The 24,487-nt window shown below is 41.1% G+C and overlaps 1 protein-coding gene across 1 annotated transcript in view; it reads right to left on the reverse strand.

The window, feature by feature from the left end:
• The window catches only part of LOC132388572 (protein angel homolog 1-like), a 54,497-nt gene that overhangs the window by 24,830 nt on the left and 5,180 nt on the right, over positions 1 to 24,487 (reverse strand). The window contains exons 2-4 of the mRNA XM_059960951.1: positions 23,759 to 24,430; positions 20,975 to 21,192; positions 8,254 to 8,323 (exon numbers count right to left, since the gene is read on the reverse strand). Of these exons, the coding sequence (XP_059816934.1) occupies positions 8,254 to 8,323; positions 20,975 to 21,192; positions 23,759 to 24,430 (960 nt within the window). The remainder of the gene's footprint in view (positions 1 to 8,253; positions 8,324 to 20,974; positions 21,193 to 23,758; positions 24,431 to 24,487) is intronic.

Below are 24,487 nucleotides of genomic sequence, written 5' to 3' on the forward strand. Positions count from 1 at the left end.
GAATGGTTAGATAGTAGGCGAAAAGGATGGTACAACATTGTGTGCTGCAGCGCTGTGTTCTAAATGCCAATGATCAACACAGTGTGAGGATGAGCTGGGGGCAGCCCACAGGCATTGCCATGTTCTGGTGCCAACAAATTACTAACCCATTTGTCTTTGAAAACCAAACACCCGGAGGAAACCTATGCAGTCACAGGGAGAAGGTACAAGCTCCTTACAGACAGTGGTGGGAATTGAACTCTGACTGCTGGCACTGTAAACTGTTACACCAGCCACTATGCTACCACGCCACGCTAACCCGGAACCTTCAGTGACCCTTTGATTGAAGTGAATGGGAAGCCGCCCCAGAACCTTCACTAACAACTGCATGTAGGACTCTGCTGAATCAGCAGAGGAGAAATCTTTGATAAGACATTAACCAAGGTTCCATCTTCCCTCCTCAACTACAGATTTCATGACACCATTTAAAGAGGAACAGGGGAGTAAATTTGGGTGCCCTGGCCAATATTTATCCATTCATCCTGCAATATCAACATTATTGATTTTCTCATAATCATTCTGCCATTTGTTGCTAGTTGCCAGCGAATTGGCTACTGCATTTCCTAAGAGAGGCCTCAATTCAAAATGTACCATTGGCTGTGAAATGGAAATATCCCAGCAACACACACAAAATACTGGAGGAGTTTAAATTATGAAAAAAAGTACCATGTTTCAGGCTGAAACTCTTCAGAAGGACTGAGGGAAAAAGCTGAGGAGAAGATTTAAAAGGTGGTGGGAGGGGAGAGAGAAACACCAGGTGATGGGTGGAACCTGGAGGGGGAGGAAGTAAAGAGCTGGGAAGTTGATTGGTGAGATGAGGTGAGAGAGGGAAAAGGGGATGGAGGGGTGGAGGGGGCATTACGTCGTTTGATAAATCAATGTTCAAACCATCAGGTTGGAGGCTACCCAAACGGAATACAAGGTGTTGTTCCTCCAACCTAAGTGAGGTCATCACAACAGCAGAGGAGGTCATGGATGGACATAATAGAATCGGAATGGGAAGTGGAATTAAAATGGGTGGCCACTGGGAGATCCCACTTGTTCTGGCAGATGGAGTGTAGATACTTGGCGAAGTGGTCTTCCAATCTACAAACCTCTTTTCCAGAAAAGTTGGGATATATTCCAAAATGCAATAAAAACAAAAATCTGTGATATGTTAATTCACATGAACCTTTATTTAACGGACAAAAGTACAAAGAAAAGATTTTCAATAGTTTTATTTTGTAAATATACACAAATTTAGAATTTGATGGCTGCAACACACTCAACAAAAGTTGGGACAGAGTTAAAATAAGATTGAAAAGTGCACAGAATATTCAAGTAACACTGGTTTGGAAGACTCCACATTAAGCAGGCTAATTGGTAGCAGGTGAGGTATCATGACTGGGTATAAAAGTAGCGTTCATCAAAGGCTCAGTCTTTGCAAGTAAGGATGGGTCGTGGCTCACCTCTTTGTGCCAAAATTCATGAGAGAATTGTTAGTCATTTCAAAAGGAACATTTCCCAACGCAAGATTACGGAGAATTTAGGTCTTTCAACATCTACAGTTCATAATATTGTGAAAAGATTCAGAGAATTCAGAGACATCTCAGTGCGTAAAGGGCAAGGTCGGAAACCACTGTTGAATGCGCGTGATCTTCGAGCCCTCAGGCGGCACTGCCTAAGAAAGGTGACAATTATAGCCACCTGGGCTCGGGATTACTTCAGAAAACCATTGTCACTTAACACAGTCCGTCGCTGCATCCAGAAATGCAACTTGAAACTGTATTACGCAAGGAGGAAGCCATACATCAACTCTATGCAGAAACGCTGGTGAGTTCTCTGGGCCTGAGCTCATCTCAGATGGACCGAAAGACTGTGGAACCGTGTGCTGTGGTCAGATGAGTCCACATTTCAGCTAGTTTTCGGAAAAAAACGGGCTTCGAGTTCTCCGTGCCAAAGATGAAAATGACCATCCTGATTGTTATCAGTGAAAGGTGCAAAAGCCAGCATCTGTGATGGTATGGGGGTACATCAGTGCCCACAGCATGGGTGAGTTGCATGTATGTGCAGGTACCATTGACTCTGAGGCGTATATTAGGATTTCAGAGAGACATATGTTGCCATTAAGGCGACGTCTCTTCCCGGGACATCGATGCTTATTTCAGTAGGGCAATGCCAGACAACATTCTGCACAGGCTACAACAGTGTGGCTTTGTAGACACAGAGTGCGTGTGCTTGACTGGCCTGCTGCCAGTCCAGATCTATCTCCTATTGAAAATGTATGGCGCATCATGAAGAGGAGAATCAGACAACGGAGACCACGGACTGTTAAGCAGCTGAAGTCTTATATCAAGCAAGAATGGACAAAATTTCCAATTGTAAATCTACTACAATTAGTATCTTCAGTTCCAAAATTATTAAAAATGTTATTAAAAGGAAAGGTGATGTAACATAATGGTAAACATGCCTCTGTCCCAACTTTTGTTGAGTGTGCTGCAGCCATCAAATTCTAAATTTGTGTAAATTTACAAAATACAATTAAGTTCGGGAGTAAAGCTATTGAAAATCCAGTAAAACTATTGAAAATCTTTTCTTTGTACTTTTGTCAGTTAAATAAAGGTTAACATGAATTAACATATCACAGATTTTTGTTTTTATTACATTTTGGAAAATATCCCAACTTTTCTGGAAATGGGGTTTGTATATCGGGTCTCACTGATGTACAGGAGGCCACACCATGAGCACCAAACACAGTATATGACCCCAACAGACTCACAGGTGAAGTGTCACCTCACCTGGAAGGACTGTTTATGGCCCTAGATGGTAGTGAGGGAGGTGGTGTTGGGGCAGGTGTAGCATTTGTGTCTGTTGTTCGTATTTCCAGCATCTGCAGATTTTCTCATTAATGGAAGTATCCCTTTCAGCATACAATTTCTATCTCTTCCCTCTTTTTCAGTTCTCTATTCTGGCTCTCTTCATACATCTTTCCTTCCTGCAAGTCCATCACCTCCCTCTGGTTCCCCTCCTCCTGCTCTTTATTCCACAGTTCACTCTCCTATCAGGTTCCTTCTTCTTCAGCCTTTTACTTCTTCAACCTATCACCTCCCAGCTTTTTACTTTATTCCCCCCTCCCCCACCACTTGCAAGTTTGTACTCTTCCCCCTCCTCCCCCATCTTCTTATTCTGGTTTCTTACTCCTTCCTTTCTAGTCACGATAAAATGCCTTGTCCTGAAATGTTGACCATTTATTCCCTTCTGACCTGCTGACCAGCCTTTTGTCTCTCTCTCACTGGCTGTGGCACTTTGTAAAGTCCATAAACGGTTACAATAGGGCAGTAAAACAATGACAACCGAGTTTCTAATGACGTATTTATAATTAAACTTCCCTCTGTTTGTGAATTTCACAAATGACCTGACTTGGTCTAACCAAGCAGAGTCCACTGCCAAGAAGGCCCACCAGCACCTTTACTTCCTGAGAAAGCTGAAGAAATTTGGCCTGTCCCCGAAAACCCTTACTAATTTTTATAGATGCACCGTAGAAAGCATTCTTCTAGGTTGCATCACAACCTGGCATGGAAGTTGTCCTGTCCAAGACTGGAAGAAGCTGCACTAACGTACTTTCCCTTTTCTATTTTCTAATTATGATTTATAATTTAAATTTTTATTACATTTACTTCGACTTGCACTTCAGGGAGCGCGAAGAGCAGAAACAAATATCACTGTGATGATTGTATGCTCTAATATCAATTATTTGGTGACAATAAAGTATTAGTATTTGTTCCTTGGCATTTTAGCAAAAGGTTGCAAGTTACAGTAATAAATTTACATTGCAGCATTTAATATAAGACCATAAGACACAGGAGGAGAATTAGGCAAAAGCAAAACAAGCCCCTTTCTCACCCTCTCAACCACCCATCCACTCACATAGACAGGCCTCCAACCCTAGGACCGGCCACCTCTGAGCCTCTGACTGACAGTCCTTGTCCCCAGATTCGCAGGTGTCAGGCCTCCAACCTCCATTCCCTGGGTCAGACTTGCAGACTTCTGATCTTGGACACAAGCCTTTGGACTTGGACCTTCACGCCTCACTACACTAGCTAATTTTGTCTACCTCTACAGGTTCATTCCCAGCCGCCTCCAGCTCAGGGAAAATTAACCCAGTCTATTCCTGCTTTGTAATTAGTTGGTAATATCCAAAAGACTCACTGGAGTTAACTCTTCCTATTTACTTTGTTGGAGGTTTCCGCAGCATCCTCTTGTAAATGGATGTGCAGGTAGACCATAAAACGTAGGGTTAAAATTAGGCCATTTGGACCTCTGCCTTTTGACCATGGCTGATTTATTATCTCTCTCATCCCCATTCTCCTGCCTTCTCCCTATAACATTCAATGTCCTTACTAATCAAGAACCTATCAACTTCTGCTTTTAAAAAAACCTCCAAAACCATCTGTGGCAATAAATTCCATAGGTTTTCCACCCTCTGGCTAAATAAATTCCTCATCATTTCTGTTCTGAAGGGACATTCTTGCATTCTGACACTGTGCTCTCTGGTCCTAGACTCCTCCACTATAGTAAATCATGGCATCCATGCCACGTCCACTATCTAGGCTAGTGGTCACCAACCCATCGATTGCGATTGACTGGTCGATCTTTGCGACTTTCCCAGTAGATCTCAAAAAAAATGAAAAATAAATGCACAAATACTGTTGATTGTTTCCGGGTCGCAGGGTTTTAGTTCCGTTCTTTCTGCCCAGTGCGCGTGTGTGTAGCTCCCCCGCCACACACTACACAGTATACTTCAGTGATCCCCAACCACCGGGCTACGAGGATATGATATGATTTGTCCATATGAAACGGTATGAGTCAGCTGCACCTTTCCTCATTCCCTGTCATGCCAATTGTTGAACTGAATGCACACAAGGTCATCAGCCGCCTAAGCGCAGTGATACCCTCATGCCAGGGATCATTGGTTGGCCTCAGGTAACCGGCCGTCCAAGATGGGAAATGCCGTTGCTACTGGCCTGGAGCGTGGACAGACGGGCGCTGCCTCTAATCCTGTTTAGCATACCGGATGTTCGTGGGGAACCCGGTGCTAAAATATTCGCAAAAGACCTAATTCGGGCTCAGGGTTTCGTAAGTAGCAGAGCAGCTACCTCGCTGCAATCTACTGAAAGTCATCCCAATAGTATGGCCAACAGATCACACAAGGGAGGGTGGGTGCGCGCCCTGTCACACTCCCCGCTCGGTCGGTCACTCTCTCCGGACTGCGACCACTGCGGCCCTGGCACAGGGACCTCTGGCCCTGACCTTGTCCTCTCACTCCACCCATGACCAGCCGCACCTGGCTAAGGCGTCTGGTGGCGGATGGCTGGGAGGCTGGAGTTTGGGCCCGGAGTCTGTCTAATGAGGCAATGAAGCCCTCAAAACTGCTCCAGTGCATTGAGTCCAAGCACCCCGCACTTAAAGACAAACCGTTGAGTTTTTTTTGAGCAAAAAACCATGAGCAAGCAAGACAGAAGCTGAGAACCACGTAAACTAAATTGCGGGATAGACTGGACATAAGGAACCCCCTTCAAGCAAGTATCGCTGTTTAACAACCCCCCCACCCCCCCCCCGGCGGCCGGTCCACAAGAATATTGTCAATATTAAACCAGTCCGTGGTTCAAAAAAGGGTGGTGACCCCTGGTGTACATACATTATTTCTACTTCCAGAGTTTTACTTTTGGTCTTTTCTGCCTGGTGCGCATGCATGTGACTAACCGATTTAGTAGGTCGATCTTGCCTTTCACTAAGGCAGAGGTAGTGGATCTTGGGCTTAAGAAGATTAGTGACCACTAATCTAGGCCTTTCAATATTCAGTAGATTATGAGGGGTATAGATAAGAGTAAATGCCAGCAGGCTTTTTCCACTGAGGTTGGGAGGGACTACAACCAGAGGTCATGGGTTAAGGCTGAAAGGTTTGGATAGGTACATGGATGATAGGGCTATGGAGGGCTATGGTCCTAGTGCAGGTCAGTGGGAGCAGGCAGTTTAAATGGCTCAGCACAGACTGGATAGGCCAAAGGGCCTGTTTCCGTGCTGTACTTCTCTACGTCTCAAACCAAGAACATATCAACCTTCACTTTAAATATACCCACTGACTTGGTCTCCACAGCCGTCCATGGCAATGAATTCCACAGGTTCACCACCCTCTTGCTAAAGAAATTCCTCCTCATCTTTGTTCTAAATGGAAGTGCCTCTATTCTGAGGTTGTGACATCAAGCCCCTCCAGCACTGAACTGTAACAAAAAGGGGAAGTTTTTGCAAGTCAATGTGCAGCAGAAATTTTGTGTTAAAAGTGATGAGATAACGTTAAAGATTTGCCCAGTTACCTTATCAAGTTGTTCTGCTATTCAACTGAATTGACCGCTCTCGTTAAGTTGGATTGAGGTGTAGAATTTTTATTTTCCTTGTAGTTTAACCTTCCTGTGTTTGCTTGTATTTTCATATAACTATCTACTATATATACATGAAATTTTGTTCAGTGAATTTTCCAGGAATCACTGTACAGTTGCTTCTATGTTTTTCTAGAAATGTCTTAGTTTTCAGTAGCAAGTCACACCACTTGAATCTGGCTATTTTACAGGTTATTTGTATCACCGAAATGCTGCTATCACTAGTCTGAGCATGAGAAGACCACAACTGCTTTTAGTTTGTTTTCTTTGCTCCCTGGACACTTCTTCTTTGCTCTTGGAACATTTAATGAAATGGCCATAAGCAACAAGTTTTATGCCTCATTCTTGACTTCCAAAAGCATCAGGATCCAACAGTAGTTTAACTCTGCCTTGGCTCAGTAATAATATAATGCACTCCCCTCCCCTCACCTAACAACCTATTGGAGGCAATTTTCAAATCATTCACATTCTCTTGTTTGGCTTGAACATATCAGGGTAAGTTCAAATTTAGTCTAGGCTCACTGAGTAGTGAAATTCAGAACTCTTTTAAGTAAATCTACCAAAACTGAGCACAGCATTGTGGTCGCCCTTTATAGGAAAGACATCATTAAACTGGAAAGAGTGCAGAGGAGATCTACGAGGATGCTTCCAGGACTCTAGGGTCTGAGCCAGAGGGAGACGTTGGGAGGCTGGACTTTTATTTCTTGGAAATCAGGAGATTGAGAGGTGATCTTATAGTGGTGTATAAAACAAAGAGTGGTATAAATTGAGGCAATGAATACTGTCTTTTCCCCAGGGAAGGGGAACCAAGAACTAGAGGGCATAGTTTTAAACTGAGTGGGAAAAGATTTAAAAGGGACCCAAGGAGAAACTTTTTTCAAGCAGAAAATGGTTGATATTTGGAATAGCTGCCAGAGGAGTGTTTCAGGCTGGTACAACATATAAAAGGCAACTGGATGAGTACATGGATAGGAGGGGTTTAGAGGGATATAGAGCCAATGCAGGAAACGGGACTAATGTTAATGAGCAAAATGGGTAGCATGGGTACAATGGGCAAAAGGTCCTGTATGGTGCCATACAACTCTTAAGTCTGCAGGAAGGAAAAACATACCTTGTGTGGGTGGTGGAGTAACATAGTGGTTAGCACATTGGTTTACAGTGCCAGCGATCACCCACTGGAGTTTAATTCCCGCCACTGTTTGGAAGAGATTGAATATTCTCCCCATGACCCCATGGATTTCATCCCAGTACTCCTGTTTCCTCCCATATTCCAAGAGTGTATGGGATAGGCGGAATGGTCCAATTCTGCTCCCATGTCTTATGGTCAGTAAGTTGCTGGACATGCTATGTTGGTTTTGGATACAGGGTGACATTTGTGGGCTGTCCCCAGCACAATCATCAGTGATTTGATTGGTGCAGAAAAATGCATTCCACTGTATGTGTGATAAGTAAAGCTAATATAATCTATTCCTTAGAGAATAGAGAAAAAAAAAATCAATACATATGCTGAAGGTCCAAAATGACTCACACTAAGTGCTGGAGGAACTCAGCAGATCTATGGAGAGTACACGCTGAGATATATGAAGGAGTAAACAGTCGAAGTTTCAGGCTGGAGAGGAAGGGGAATAAGCCAAAATAAGAAGGGGGAAGGTGGGAGAGAATAAATATGAGGGGGAAGGTGGGAGGGAATGAATACAAACCAGCAAGCGATAGGTTAAGCCAGGTGAAGGACTAAGCCAGAATAAGAAGATGGGGAGGGGTAGCAAAAATAATTTCCAGTACATTTTGGGTCACTCACCCCTTAGCTGGAGAGCTGGCCGAAACTGCTGATAGTAATGGTTTTCCTGAACTTCCTGCAGGCACATAATCTGATAGGGAAATAGAAGATATTTAGGTTGTCACAGGAGCAGAGGACTGAGTAGCAACTTAAAATTTATGTCTTTAAAGATAAACTTTATTTGTCACATGTACATTGAAACCTGCAGTGAAATGTGTAATTTTGGATCAAATCAAATCAATGAGGACTTCCGGTGGCTGTAATGGAGTAGGTTACAATAGCTACATGCTCCGAAACTATTCGCTTACTTTGTTGTTTAATCCTATCTGGGTGAGAGCACCACGAGTAGAAAACACTCTAGAAAAGAGGTTACTTTAGAGACTTTGGCTGAAATATCTCAACAAATGTCACCGAGAGACTCGAAAAATTGGATAAACTGGATAACTTGGAATCCAAGTTTGACTTGTTACAGAATTCCTTCGACCTGGTTAAATCTGAACTGAAAACACTTAATCGGAAACTTGGAAGTATACAGCAGACTGTGAATGACCATGAAATTCGTATTAAGCTACACAAAGAATCTCTGCCGGTGTTGCAGAAGGATACTGAAGGTTTCAAGAAAATTTCTTAGGAACAACTTAAAAAATACGACGCGTTACTGAAGAAACTTACAGATTTGGAAACCAGGAACCAAAGGTGCAATATCAGAATTCTTGGGCTTCCTGAAAAACTGGAAGGTTATCAACCTATCAATTTTTGCGCTCAAATGCTGAAAGATATATTCCCTGATATATTATCGGAACTACCAAAATTTGAGCGCGCTCACCGAGCTGCACTGCCTAATTGGGATCCTGCCAAACCTCGCCATATTATCATTCGCTTTTATGACGATCAGAATAAAGAACAGATCCTTCGTGAATTAAGGAAGAAATGTATATTACAATTTTGTGATCAACAGTTTCGGATCGTTCAAGATTATCCATCGGAAGTTTTAAGAGCTAGATAGGCTTTTAAAGAGGTCATGTCTGATCTTTTTAAGCTTGGCTGTCACCTTTCTCTCAGAAATCCGCGTAAACTCAAGGTTACTACTTCTGATAATAAGGTTTCTTGGTTTACGAAGCCTGAAGAAGCTAAGAAATTTTTACGAAGTCTCCATCCTTAAATTTAACCTTGAGTTGCTTTATGCTAAATGTTTTAATTTCAGGTGTCCAATCAAGTAATTGGCACTTCGTTGATAACAAGGTTTCTTGGTTTTATGAAGTTTTAATCATTTGTTTGATTAAGTAACTGGCGCCTTGTTATCTTTCAAACTATGCAAAATATGCAAGCAGACTGCATCCATTTTCTCTTTTGTTGTTTTCCACCTTTATATGGGTCCTTTCATGTTACCTTCTCGCAGCTCTTTTTAAACAAAACATTATATTCTCTCAGTGTTATTTTTATTTTTACCCTCCTTTTAGTAATTTGACTGAAAGTAATTATGTAGGGTATACATGCAGTAATTACTGAGGAATGAAACTATAGGGTGTTTTGCTTTACTTTAAATTCATTCAGATTTTTCCTATCTTTTGATTATTTATATACTTTTCGGTCTTTTACTGTTTTTCAATAGTATACAATATTCCATTGTTGGTTTTTGGTTTTTTCATTATTTTACATTTTGTCATTTTGGTTTTTTTTCTCCCTTGAATGCCTTAATTTAGTCATGTAGGAAGCTATCTACACCGCTTCCCTTTCTGATTATTTTCTATTTGTTTCTTTACTCCTTTTCTTTGCACCCGTAAGTATATGTTGTTTTTACTTATTGATTTTCCTTATTTGTCTTTCCTTTTTACTGAGATTAATATATTTTCCCATGTTTTTTTCCTCATAAATAGTGAACTTATTTACTTAGATATTTTGTTTTTGTATACATATATTTACAATTGTTTATTCAGCTCAGCTATACATATATATTTTCTGGAGCCACCGGAGTTTTGGGTTGGGAACGTTAGGATTAGCCTTCAGCCTCCCTTGGCTGATTTCTCTCTTTGGCGGGGGGAGGGGGGGAAAGGGTTCTTCCAGAAAGCTGATTGGAGGTTTTTACTGTTTTATTTATTTGCTGTCTACATGTCTGTGATTACCTTTTATACATTACTAAAGGATACTTGATGGATTCAATATACTCAGTTTTAACGTGAAAGGTCTAAATAACCCTGTTAAACAAAATAAGATTTTCTCTTATATCCAGAAACTTAAAACTAGTATAATCTTTCTCCAAGAAACCTATATTCATAAAGATGATATTTCACACTTTTTCGAAGGATGGAAGGGTATACATTTTCACTCACCCTCTCATTCTAGATCGAGAGGCGTCTCTATCCTGTTTGATCAGAATGTATCCTTTATTCAACATAATGTAATTTCTGATACAAATGGGCGCTTTGTTATTGCTTCGGGTAGTCTTGGGAATAAACTAATCGTATTTGCGAATGTATACGCTCCAAATACAGATGACTCCTTGTTCTTTGAATGTCTTTTCTCTTTTCTGCCTGATTTGAATCGGTATTCCTTAGTGATGGGTGGAGATTTCAATTTTTGGCTTGACCCTATATTAGATCGCTCTTCAAGTAAAACCCCTGTCATGAATAAATCAGTCCTACTTTATAAATCTTTTCTATTTCAATGTGGTATTCTCGACGTGTGGCGTTTTTTACACCCCCAAAAAAAGGAATATTCATATTTCTCTCAGGTTCATCATATGTACTCTGGGATTGACTACTTTTTTATAGATAGAAACTTGCTTCCACTGGTTCGATCCTGTGATTATAAGGAGATTACTTTGTTTGATCATGCACCTGTACTTCTGGCTTTACGATTACCTGTTTACTCTGTACCAAATAGAAGTTGGTGTTTTAACTTATCATTGTTATCTGATAAAAATTTTCTAAAGTTTTTGGAAAACCATATTATTTTTTTCTTTAAAGAAAATTTTAAAGGAGATACTGCTGGTACTATGGTCTCGGATACTTTTAAAGCATATATTCGTGAAGAAATTATCTCTTACTCTACCTATATAAAGAAAAAAGCTGATAAAGAAAGGTCTGACCTAGCAGCGATATTTAAAGATCTTAATTGAAAGTATGCTCTACCTCCAGATCCAACTATATATAATCAGTGTATTGAAATCCAATTCAAGTATAATCTTCTGAGGACTTACCCAATTGAACGACAGCTGTTGAGGGATAAAACTCAATTTTACATTCACAGGGATAGAACAGGTAGTTTATTAGCCAATCGCTTAAAATCTTTTACAGTTAATCATCAAATCACAGAAATTTTTAAAGATAATGGTACTAAGATATCCGACCATTCTGAAATTAACAACGTATTTAAAGACTTTTACCTTAAGTTGTATCAGTCTGACTCTTCTTTAGATGATACCTATATGAACGCTTTTTTCAGTAATATACATTGTCTGCTGATAGCCTAACACAGTTAGATCAGCCTATTTCCAATGAAGAAGTGGCTGAGGCTATATGTGCTTTACATTCTGGTAAGACCCTAGGACCTGATGGCTTTCCTGGGGAGTTTTATAAAACTTTCGCTACGTTACTTACACCTTATTTATCCTCTGTTTTATCAGAGTCCTTTAAATCAGGTAAACTCCCTCAATCTTTTTATGAAGCTTTTATTTCTCTTATTCTTAAAAAAAATAAAAATCCAGGGGAATGTTCTTCACACAGACTGATCTCTTTATTAAATGTTGTTACAAAAATCTTATCCAAAATCTTAGCTCGAAGACTTGAAATATTTTACCATCTATTATATCACATGACCAGACAGGATTTATTAAAAATTGTTACTCACATTTTAATATACATCGGTTATTGAATGTGATATATTCACCATCCAAAAAAAGATCAGAGTGTATATTATCCTTAGATACAGAAAAAGCCTTTGATAGGATTGAGTGGAATTATCTTCTTAAGACCTTAGAAAAGTTTAATTTTCGGCCTAATTTTATTTGTTGGGTTAAATTAATTTACTTGTCTCCTACTGCGCAGGTTATTACTAACTCTCAAATTTCTAAGCCCTTTAAATTACAGCGGCGAACTAGACAAGGTTGTCCTCTTAGTCCTTTACTTTTTGCTTTAGCTATAGAACCCTTAGCAATAGCATTTTGAGAATCTAAGGACATTTCTGGTATACTAAGGGAAGGTATAACTCATAAAATTTCATGATACGCTGATAATATTTTACTTTTTATCTCTAACACTGAAACTTCTTTACCTTCGGTTCTTTCTTTAATTTCCCAATTTAGTTCTTTTTCAGGATATAAGCTGAACTTACATAAAAGTGAGCTATTTTCTTTAAATGACCTAATGTCATCAAATGCCAAATTTCCATTCCAAGTTGTTACAAGTCAATTTACATATCTAAGTGAAACAATTACTAAAAACTTCAAGAATTTATTTAAAGAAAACTTAAACCCCTTATTGAATTATGTGAAAAAGGCGCTTTCTAAATGGTCTCCTCTTTCTTTATCCCTAATTGGCCGAATTAATTCGATTAAAATGAAGATTCTCTCTAAATGTTTATATCTTTTACAGGCCTTACCTATTTTTATTCCTAAGACCTACTCTGACTCTTTAGATTCAATTTTAACATCTTATATTTGGAATAATAAGCAAGCTCGTTTAAGTAAAGTTTACCTACAAAGAACTAAAGAGATGGGTAGATTAGCCCTACCTAATTTTAGGTTTTATATTGGCAGCCCAATAGTAAGGAATATTACTTTCTGGTCTTATTATATTTATCGTAAAGATTGCCCATCATGGGTCTCCTTAGAAGTTAATTCTGTAAAAAATTCCTCTATTGTCTCTTCTTGGATCATATTCTTCTTTTTCAGCAAATAAAATAACAGATAACATAATTGTTAAGCAAACTTTAAGGATTTGGTCTCAATTTAGGAAATTTTTTGGTTTAGCGAATTTTTCATTATCATCTCCCATTCACCTTAATTATTTTTTTTTATCCCTTCCATGACTGACAAAGTCTTTAAGGATTGAGATGAACTAGGTATTAAGTGTTTTTGGGATCTGTTTATCTCAGGATCTCTTGCTTCATTTGACCAATTGTCAACTAAATTTGCACTCCCAAAAACACATTTTTACAGATACCCTTCAAATTAGAGATTTCTTACGTTTCCAATTAACTACTTTTCCTATAGGTCCTGATGAAAATTTACTGGACGATCTTTTAAATTTAAAACCTTTTGTTAATGGTTCTATTACCGGTATCTATAACTTGTTGATTGATTCTAGACAAGACTTTTTAGATAAAATAAAAAAGCTTGGGAGGATGACCTAAATTGTCAGATTTCTGATGATAGATGGAATAAAATTCTTAAACGGGTTAATATATCATCTTTCTGTGCTCATCATTCTCTCCTACAATTTAAAGTGGTTCATAGAGCTTACATTTCTAACCAGAAGCTGTCCAGTTTTTATCCGAATGTTTCACCACTTTGTAATAAATGCAACTCTGCTGATGCCTCTTTAATTCATATGTTTTGGTTTTGCCCTAAAATTGAAAAGTTTTGGCGGGAAGTATTCCATACCTTTTCACAACTTTTTAGGGTCCAATTTGACCCAAATCCCCTTACTGCCCTGTTTGATATTATTGCAGATGAAGATATAACTTTAAATACTTCTAACCTACAGGTTTTAGTTTTTACCTCTCTTTTAGCAAGGAGAGCAATCTTGCTTAAATGGAAGGAGTTTACCCCTCCTACACATCTTCAATGGCTATGTGATATTGTCTTATTTAAATTTAGAAAAGATCCGCTGCTCAGTCTTAGATTCGAAACAATCTTTTTATTATATCTGGGGACCTTTCCTAAATTACTTTTCCAATTTATAAAGTTTAACAGTGCACAGACTTTTATGTATATTTTTATCTTCTCTTCTTAAGTGAATACGTTTTCTTTTCTAATTTATCCATTATCATCCATCAGCTTTTGTCTTTGGTAGTTGGTAGAGGGTTGACTTTTTTTTTACATAAAAAATTTCTTTTATGATGTATGACCTATCTTTAAATTTTTGATTACAGAGTGGTATACCTTTATGTGTTATGCTATAACATTTTGATCAATTTTATCGCAATATATGAATGTACACAAGTTATGTTGAGATGTATCTATGTGTTGCACTCTGTAAATCTTGTTTTTTTTTTCTTCTGAATAAAAATATTGTAAAAAAAATCAAATCAATGTAGATTGTGCTGGGCAGCCTGCAAGCTTCGCCACGTTTCTAACACCAACAAAACATGCCCACAACTTAGTAACTGTACCTATACGTTTTTGAATGTGGGAAGAAACCAGAGAAAGCCCATGTGATCATGGGGGTGGGGGGCATACAAACTCCTTACAGACAGCAGTGGGAATTGAGCCACAAGAAAGGTGATGCGCTAACCGCTACTTTACCACGCCGCCCAAACGCCTTCATGTTTGCATCGACCAGGCACCGTGCTGAAGCAAGCACACACTGATATAAGAGATATTAAAGACATTTAACACAAGGTGCTTTATGGGAGCATTTTCCCAGCAAAATTTGTCACAGTGCCATGTTAACTGACCAGAAGCAAGTTTTAAGTAACGTCTTGAAGGAAGCAATGGGAAGCAATCCAACAGCTGAAAGGCACAGCTGTCAATGGTGGGGTGAGTATTTATTTAGAGATCTAGCCTTTCAGCCCAACCAGCCGGTGCTGCCCAATTACACTCATGTGACTAGTTAACCTACTAGCCTGTACATCTGTGGAACGTGGGAAGAAACAGAAGCTTCCAGTGGAAACCCATATGGTCACGGGCAAACTCCTTACATTCAGCGGCAGGGCTCAACCTGGTTCGCCGGTGCTGTAACCGTTATGCTACTGAACTGCCCATTTATTATTGCTATGTGTACTGTTTACTCTACAAGCTAAATGCATTGTTTGTGGCAACGACCAGCAGTCCAAGGATGTGGTGGGTGCTGCCTCCAAGTATCATTATGCTTCTGGTGCCAACATAGCATGCCCACAATTTAGTGACCTCAATGGTATGTCTTTGGAATGTGGGAGGAAACCAGAGCACCCAGAGGAAACCCATGTGGTCAAATTTAGGGATATTCCAGAGACCAAAGTTAGAGGAGAACAGAGACTATAAAGGTTCTAAAAAAAATTATAAAGATTCAAAAAAATTGAGGAGATTTCATATTCTTGTTTATAATTTTTAAATAGAAATAATACTTAAGTGGCAGTCAATCTAGTTCAGCTAGATTCTGTTACAACAGGAGCAGCTGTACTTTGGATGACCCTAGGTCTAGAGAGGATAAAATCTGAGAGAAAGCCAGTTAAATCTTCAGCAGCAGTTAAACAGAAGCAAGAGTGGAGTCGAGCAGTGTTGGTGGCCTTAGTAAAAGCTTAGTGCTGTAGTGTTCTATGTTCTATGGTAAGTGAAACTAGATCTAGGGGACATAACCTCAAGATTCAAAGGAGAAGATTTAGGACAGAGGAGGAATTACTTTTCCCAGACAGAAATTAATCTGTGGAATTCTTTGCCCAGGGAAGTAGTAGAAACTGTTTCATTAAATATATTTAAGGCACATTTAGATAGATTCTTGTCCAGTTTAAGAGTTACAGGGAAAAGGCAGGTAGGTGAAGCTGGGTTCACAGCCAGATCAGCCATCATTTTACTGAATTGCAGAGCAACCTCTACAGACCAGTTGGCACACACCTGCTCCTGTTTCTTAGGATCTTATTTTATAACAATTACCAAATCCACTGACTTCTGTGTTACTTACAGTCAGAGAAAATTTCCACTCATCAAATACAAAGTTGGACACACAGTCTGATAATTTACAGACAGAGCAGGGGGTCAACAGAGGTGGTGGTGTGGTAGAGCTGAATGTACTCAGTATAATTTTGAAAAATGACATCACATCAGACAGGACTGCAACCCTGTGATCTTAGCAAGTACTGTCCGCAGAGCTCAATAGCCAATTACAAATTCAACCTAAAAAAAAGTGTTAGGAATATCCTTCCAATTTAATCAGGAGTTGCATGTCTGATGAGGATATGCTGAGTGAGTGAGGGCTTTTGTCTAGTGAGTAAAGCAGGATGAGAAGTGATATGATAAGAGCTGTACAAGCTGACAAAAGGCAGAGATCAAATGAATAGCCAGAGACTTTTCCCCCAGAGGAAAGTTTGGTGGGTTGGAAAGTCAGAGGTAAATTGTTCTATATCAACAGAGAGTTGTTGATGTGTGGAAGCCCCAGTCAGGTGTGACGGTAGAAGCAGATACATTAGGGACATTTAAGAGACTCTTAGATAGGCACAAGGATGATAGAAAAATGGAGGCTATGTAGGAGGGAAGAGGTAGATTAATCTTAGAGTAGGTTAAAAGGCTGCCTCAACATTGTGGGCCAAAGGGCCTGTACTGTGCTGCTATGTTCTACATTCTACTGTACATTCCTGCTACTAGCACATTGTTAAACTTGTCTATCCCCAACACTTAATGCACTTCAGGACAAATCTGTTTCATCATTCACTATTCTGTCCAGTTGTATATTCATGGAGCCATCTTTCAACACTGTAACATAGGCATCCGTTAGTCTCGAGAGACCATGGATTTGTGCCTTGGAAAGTTTCATGGTTGAATGGGAAACCGGCAGTTTCCCATGTTGTAAGTCTCCCCTCTCCATGCCACCAATGTTGTCCAAGGGAAGGGCAAGGGCTGATAAAGCTTGGCACCGGGGTTGTCGCAGAGCAATGTGTGGTTAAGTGCCTTGCTCAGGGACACAACATGCTGCCTTAGCTGAGGCTCGAACTAGTGACCTTCGGATGATTAGACCAAAGCCTTAATCACTTGGCCATGTTTTGTTACAGCACTGTAACAAAAGGGGTTTATTTTGGGTGTCTGGAGTTTACACTCAGAGGCTTTTGGAACCGACACTAGTAATCAATATTCACAGGGGTTCTGGTAATTGGATATGCTACCACTGTAAATATCTAACTCAGTAAACTTAGCTGACTAGATTCAAAATATTAAAGTAGGTGATCTTAGCAATTGAAAATGTAGTTAATTGCTTGCAGTCTAAAACATTGTGTCAGGAGGGTGACGTTCACTTGGATCTTCCTGGACTCTCTCTCCTGAAGGTCTGCTGTACAAATCAGGACTTTCCTATTTCCCAGTTGTAACTTCCATGTGGCTAAGTTTTGGTTGGTTACAACAAACAGAACAGTGGTGGAAGGAGCCAAGTAGAGGTTGGGTATCACAAGCACAGCCACACACTGACACACCACTTGAAGCTACAATCAACTGCAGACCTCCATTCTTGGAAAGGTTTTCACTCATTTCCCTTCTGCTTCTTGCCTCATAAGTACCCTGTACTTACATCATGCTTCATTACAACCTCAGCACATGAAAACTGGTATCAAAATGGTTGCTGTGACACATCTAGAGCGGTAGTGTAGTGGGTAGTGCTTGCTGCTCTCACTTTCAGCTTCCACTGTTGAATAGTAGTCTTGTGAAAAGGAGGACTGAGTCTCTCTCTGCCAGTACATAGCCTCTCTAACAGCAAACTTCATGTAGTGCTTCTTTGCTGGCGACAAACTGAAACTGAACTCCTTTCGGACTCAGGCTGAATTATAGACGGGGAGGAGAGTGGTAGCTGTGTGGAATGAGCTTCCAGTAGGAGTGGTAGGTTCGGTATTCTCATTTAAAGCAAAATTGGATAGGTATATGGACTGGAAAGGAATGGAGGGTTATGGGCTGAGAGCAGGTCAGTGGGACTAGGTGAGAGTAAACGTTCGGCAAGGACTAGAAGGGCCGAGATGGCCTGTTTCTGTGCTGTAATTGTTATATGGTCATACTTTCCTTTCATTTGATCACAGTGTACAACACAAGACGCAATGATCTTGTAAATAACACTTTCCCAGGGGAGGAGTGGCTAAGACAAGAGGGATAATTTTAAGATGGATCAGAGGAACGTATAGGGAGGAATTCAGAGGTGGATGTTTTTAAAAAAAAACACAGACATGGTGGGTGATTGGATTGCCATACTAGGAGTGATGGTAGAGGCAGATAGATTAGGGACATTTAGACAGGCACATGGATGAGAAACGAATGGCTAGGAGGGTGACATGGGTTAGAATGATCTATCAGTAGGCACAACATGAGCTGAAGGACCTGGACTGTGCTGTACTCTTCCATATTCCACATATGTTCACTACACCATGTCAGTCTTCTCATCTCCCTTTTAAACTTTTTATCACTTGAACCTTCACCCCAACTCCAATTAATTGAATACTACCTAGTTACACATTACATTCAGTTATTAGTACCAGCACGTTTGAAATGAAGCCCCTCCCAATGCAGGCTCTCCTCCAGCACTAATACTCATGCCTCATTGAACAAGGTATCTCTCCCACATCTCTGGGCACACTGCAGCCTTCCAGATGCAAATCTAATTCTACAACTTCTGCCATCTTACTTTCTCCTGTCTGGCCCAACATGCCCGCGCCACCCTATTGCACCCATGTGATCAATTAACCTCCTAACCTGTACACCTTTGGAATGTGGGAGGAAACCGGAGCACACTGAGGAAACCCATGCAGTCATGGGGAGGAAGAACAAGCTCCTTACAGACAGCTGTGGAATTCAATCAGAGTCACTGCTGCTGTAATAGTGTTATGCTAACGGCTACCTCAACATTCACCTGTGTCATTGGCTCAGCAATTTTCTCTCCACAAGCACAGGTGAACTGGCATTCTACACCTTTTCTCAATCACTATATGCTCTCATCCTTGTTCATTTACTTTCTAATTGTCCCCATTTATACACTGACCAGATGACTCTATTAACTTATCTCCTCCCTTTGTCCTGTCCACTTACCCCGATCTTTTTCTGCAACTTAAAACTTGTTATTAAAACATGGCAACCTTTTCAGCAGCATATAGATGTAAACCTATCTGCTATACTGATAAGCCTCAGCCAAAGCTCGAACTACGACCTTAACCACACATTGCTCTGCAACGACACCTGTGCCAAGCTGTATCGGCCCTAACGCCCTTCCCTTGGACAACATTGGTGGCGTGGAGAGGGGAGACTTGCAGCTTGGACGACTGCCGGTCTTTCATAAAAAAACTTGCCCAGACTTGCACCCTGGAAACTTTCTAAGGTGCAAATCCATGGTCTATCGAGACTAACAGAGGCCTTCTACTACTGCTACTACATACTAACATGGGCTTTTGTATAGGATGTTGTGGTGATGTCTATATTTTGATGGCCATGTTCTGATAACTGTGAGGGGAAGAAATGTAAGTTGTAAGTAAATTGTAAGTTTTGTTATGCTGAGCAAAAAAAAATTAAATTAAAATAAAGAGATACAGCACAGTACCACGCCCTTCTGAACCAACAAGCCTGTGCCACCCAATTGCACCCATGTGATCAATTAACCTACTAACCTTTATGTCTTCAGAATCTGGGAGGACTCCGGACTAGCTGGAGGAGTCACAGGGAAAATGCACAGACTCTTACAGACAGCAGACCTGAACTCTGGTTGCTGGCGCTGTAATAGCACTGTGTTAACCACTACACTACTGTGTCACCCAAACTAACTTGTTCTCTTTCTAATGAAGGAGTCCTGATGAAGGGTCTCAGCCCGAAACGTCGACAGCCCTTCTCCCCATAGATGCTGCCTAGCCTGCTGTGTTCCACCAGCATTTTGTGTGTGTTGTTGTTTGAATTTCCAGCATCTGCAGATTTCCTCGTGTTCCTCGTATTTCCTCTTTCTTTCCCAGGTCTGACAAAGTCTTTGATGCCATCACTCTTTTTATTTCTATAGATGCTGCCCAACTTGCTACTTTCAGCATTTTTATTTCATATTTCATTAACAATTGGAAGTGTAATTGAGCCACAACCTAAAGGACCACAGATCCAGTGGTGGAGGAACTCAGCAGGCCAGGCAGCATCTATGGAGGGAAATGGACAGTTGATGTTTCAGGTGGGGGGGGGGGAGACAGGCAAATGTGGTGGGGGGGGCAAGAAGAGAGTGGAAATGACATAAGAAACTGGGGGATAAAAGATAGAAGTGACAAAGGACTGAAGAAGATGAAATCTGATAGGAGAGGAGAGTGGACAATGAAAGAAAGGAAAGCAAGTGGGCAGGGAAACTTGTGGGAGGGGAAAGGGATGGGCTGATGCGTGTGGAGGAAGGTAGAGTGGAAAAGAGGGAACATTTACTGTAAGTTAGAGCAACTAACATCAGCTTGGGGACTACCGAGGCAGATTATGAGATGCTATTCTTCTAATCGTCTCTGACCACAACTTTGCCTTAGATGAGACTGTGGGCAAACATGTTGATGTGGGAATGGGATGAAATTAAATTCCACCAGATCCTGGCTGGTACAGTGGACAGAGCAAAGGTGCTCAACGAGAAGTGATCCCTCAACCTATATCAGGGTTCTCCAATGTAGAGGAGATCACACCAGCAGCACTGGTTATAACTATCTCTAATGGATTCACACGTGGACAGTGTCACCGAGAAGTACCAGTTAGGGCCTTAAACAGCCCTAGCATTGGAAAGTGGTATCAGGCTGGGTGGGTCTTCTGTGGTGAATAGGCTTCTTTAACATTGCAAATTTTCTAGGACTCTAGAGAGCACAAGAACTTGTTGAACATTCAGGATGGTTAATGAGCATTGGTTATTTCTGGCGTACTCACATCAGCATCCCAGGACTCAAACTCCTCCATAATATTCTGGAATCGAAATTCCCAGGTCAGAAACTCTGGCTGGCAGTGAGAGTATAGATCTTTATTGGTCTCCAGAAGATCCTGTGATAGGATATTATATGACATGATGGTGAACTCAAATAGACCGCCTTTACTGGCTTCATCCACACGCTGTCTCTTTAAAGGCTCCCACGTTCTGGATAGTTGGCCTGGGAGAGAACCAAACCAGCACATCAGTGACCCCCAGACGCAGCAAAGGAACAGAAATAATTTATACTGTCAATGGTTCTGAAAGTGCATCTCAATAAATACATATCATAGCTGTTAGCTAACCATAAGATTGAGGTTCTCCCTGTGATCGTGTGGGATTCCTTCTGGTGCTCGGGTTTCCCTCCACATTCCTAAACCATACAGTAAAGGTTAATAACATTTACCTTTAATGTGGGTGTGCTTTGTTGGTTTTGGAAAGATGGTGGCATTTGTAGGCTACCCAGCATAATCCTCATTGATTTAATTTGATGCAAAAACATTGCTTTCCACTGAATGTTTCAATGTACAGTAACTGTGACAAATAAAGCAAATTTTTCTTCTCTTCCTTTCTAATTAAGGTCTATTCTCACCCCCACCTACTGCCAAAGGCATAGCAAAGCTGTGGACCAGGTGATTATCATAGTGGGCAGCACAGAGATGCATCACAGCCCCAACAACCCAATTTCAATCCTGAGCTTGGATGCTATCTGTTCCCCCTGTGAGGTTCGTTTGGGTGAAAGGGGTAGAGGGTGGTATGTTAGTTACATACTGCAGATTGCCCCTAGCGTGTAGGTGAGTGCTGGAATGTCAGAGGAACGTTGATGAGAATGCAACACTCTGACCAGCATGGGACTCTTCAAAGACCTGTCTCAGCTATCTGGACTCAGACTAAGAAATGAGGCCAGTCAAGAATATTGATACATTTAACAGATGCAAGACACATGGTGACTCCAGCAATTAGTTTATAAGGCAGTACTTTGCGAAGAATATTTCCCTGGGGTTAAAGATGAGCTTCATTTGTCACAGACACATTGAACCATACAGTGAATTGTGTCATTTTGTGTCAAATCAAATCAGTGAGAATTGTGCTGGGGGCAGCCCACAAGTGTCACCATGCTTCCGGCAACAACGAAGTACACCCATAAGTCACTAACCCTGACCCGTGGAATATTGGAGCACCTGGAGGAAACCAACGTGGTCACAGAGAGAGCATACAAACTCCACACAGTGGCAGGAATCAAATCCCAAACGGAGGTCACTGGTGCTGTAAAGCGATTGCTACTCAGGCATTCTGAGCTGATTACCGTAAGACCACAAGGGATTGGAGCAGAATTAATCATTTGGCCCATCAAGTCTGCTCTGCCACTCAGTGATGGCTGATTTATTTTCCATCTAAACCCCATTCTCCTGCCTTCTCCCTAAAACCTTTGGCACTCTGATTCTGATGGGAGCACAAGACATAATTTTAATTGTAATTAAAGGCATATCTTCTATTCCCAGTCAGGAAAAATTCTCAACTCTTTGGATTCCAAGATATTTTGAACCATGTAATAACTGAATAATCAGCTTTCAAGTATCTGGTGAATTGTTGATCATGACATAATTTGAATTGTATTTACATTATTTTCCACTGAAATGTAATTTATCTATCCCATGATAAACTACAGCTCAAGTTTTGGCCTAAATTGAATAATGAATTTCCTCAGTATTGAGGAAGCTAAGGAAAATCAGGAGACTGCCATGGGAGATTGGTTATGGTTTACATTCCACGGAGTCCTTGATTGATCTCTGGATCTATCACAGGAAAGTAAAGATCCATGAGCATATTCCTTAGGAGGTTAAGGGAGCTCAGCTTGTCACCGAGTGCTCTAACAAACTTCTACAGATGTACTGTTTGAAGTTTCCTGACTGGTTGTATCATAGTCTCTTATGGGAGTTTGAATGCACAGGAATGTGAGAAGCTGCAGGGAGCAGCTGACTCAGCCCAATACATCTTTCCCCACCATCCATCCATAGTACCTGCAGGTGGTGTTTTTTTAAGAAGGCAATAGCTATCACAGATCCCCACCATCTGGGCCATGCCATCTTCTCACAGCTACCATCAGTCATGAGGTACAGAAGCCTGGAGTCCCACACTACCAGATCCAGGAACAACTTATTTCCTTCAACCATTCAGTTGTTGAACAACCCTAATGCACAACGTTAATGACTACAGTTCAGCAACACTATCACTTTGCATTAAAATAGACTTTGTCTGTTCTAAGTGTGCTCTTTCTTGTAAAAACTCTCCTTCTGAAGTTGTCTTTCTTTTTGTTTTTCTTGAGAATGTTGTCTATCCGATGCCACGTGCCTGTGATGCTGCAAGTTTTCCCATTGGACCAGTGCTCACCTGACAAAAACTTGAATTTGACTTAATTACTTATTAACTATAACGAGAAGATAAAGTGAAATACCAAATCACTGAAAACTTGAAGCCTATTTATTCAGCAACTAAGTATCTCAACATAAGCCATCTTTGTACAGTCAGTGCCAGTATTGGGATTTAATTCAAGCCATTTAATTAACAGAATCAACAAAACCATCAAATTTCAACACCATCTCATGGTGGGCTATGTGGGAGGGAAGGGTTAGATTGATCCTGGGACTAGGTTAATATGTCAGCAGAACATTGTGGACTGAAGGGTCTTTACTGTGCTAGACTGTTCTATGGTCTACGAATTACCTTCAAACTATTGATCTTCTCACCTATGTTCATCAGAAGATCACCTTCATTTTGGAACTGCCACAGTGTATTTGCTGCTGCTTCATTCACGCCTAATGCAGTGGGCAAGTGCCATATCTGGCTGCCAGCAGGCTGGCTCATGCTGTGCGATGCCATCAACTGCCAATCAGTCGTGCCCACATTCTGGTGGTCATACTGTTGAGGTTGGAACTGCCACCTAGTCGGAGGGGGTCTGAGGACCCTGTCTGCACTCTGGGGAGATGCTGGCATCCAACCTGAGGTCTCCTTCTTTTCACCCTGTGGAAGGGAGGGCGTCCAGCTCACGGAGGTGTCTGGTGTAGATGTCCTCTGGGCCTCAGTGTTCCCCTGGTCTGCAGCAACCTGACACGGATCCAACTGTGGGCCCAATGTTGGCCTGCTCCTCGCTTGCTGCCATGTCATGGCGGCTTCTTCTGACTCCAAGATCTCTGTCAGAGACTGCTGGGGGACCTGATCAGCATCAACACTTGTGCCCCTCTCCTCTTCTGATACCCCTCTCGAAATTGCACTTGGCACGCCTAGCCAATCCTGCAGCAGAACACTTTGGTCTTTGCTAAGTGGGAACCATGAAGTGGAACCACTGCCAGACACTTCATCAGTTTCCAAGCACGAATCCTCTGGACGTTCTTCTTCAATGTCATCATCAATGCGGGGACCTGAGAAATAAATCATGCAAATGAGCCTTTACATTTGTATAAGCAATTTTAAAAATT

This window comes from Hypanus sabinus, chromosome 2 (genome assembly GCF_030144855.1).
Source record: "Hypanus sabinus isolate sHypSab1 chromosome 2, sHypSab1.hap1, whole genome shotgun sequence".
Lineage (NCBI taxonomy): Eukaryota > Metazoa > Chordata > Chondrichthyes > Myliobatiformes > Dasyatidae > Hypanus > Hypanus sabinus.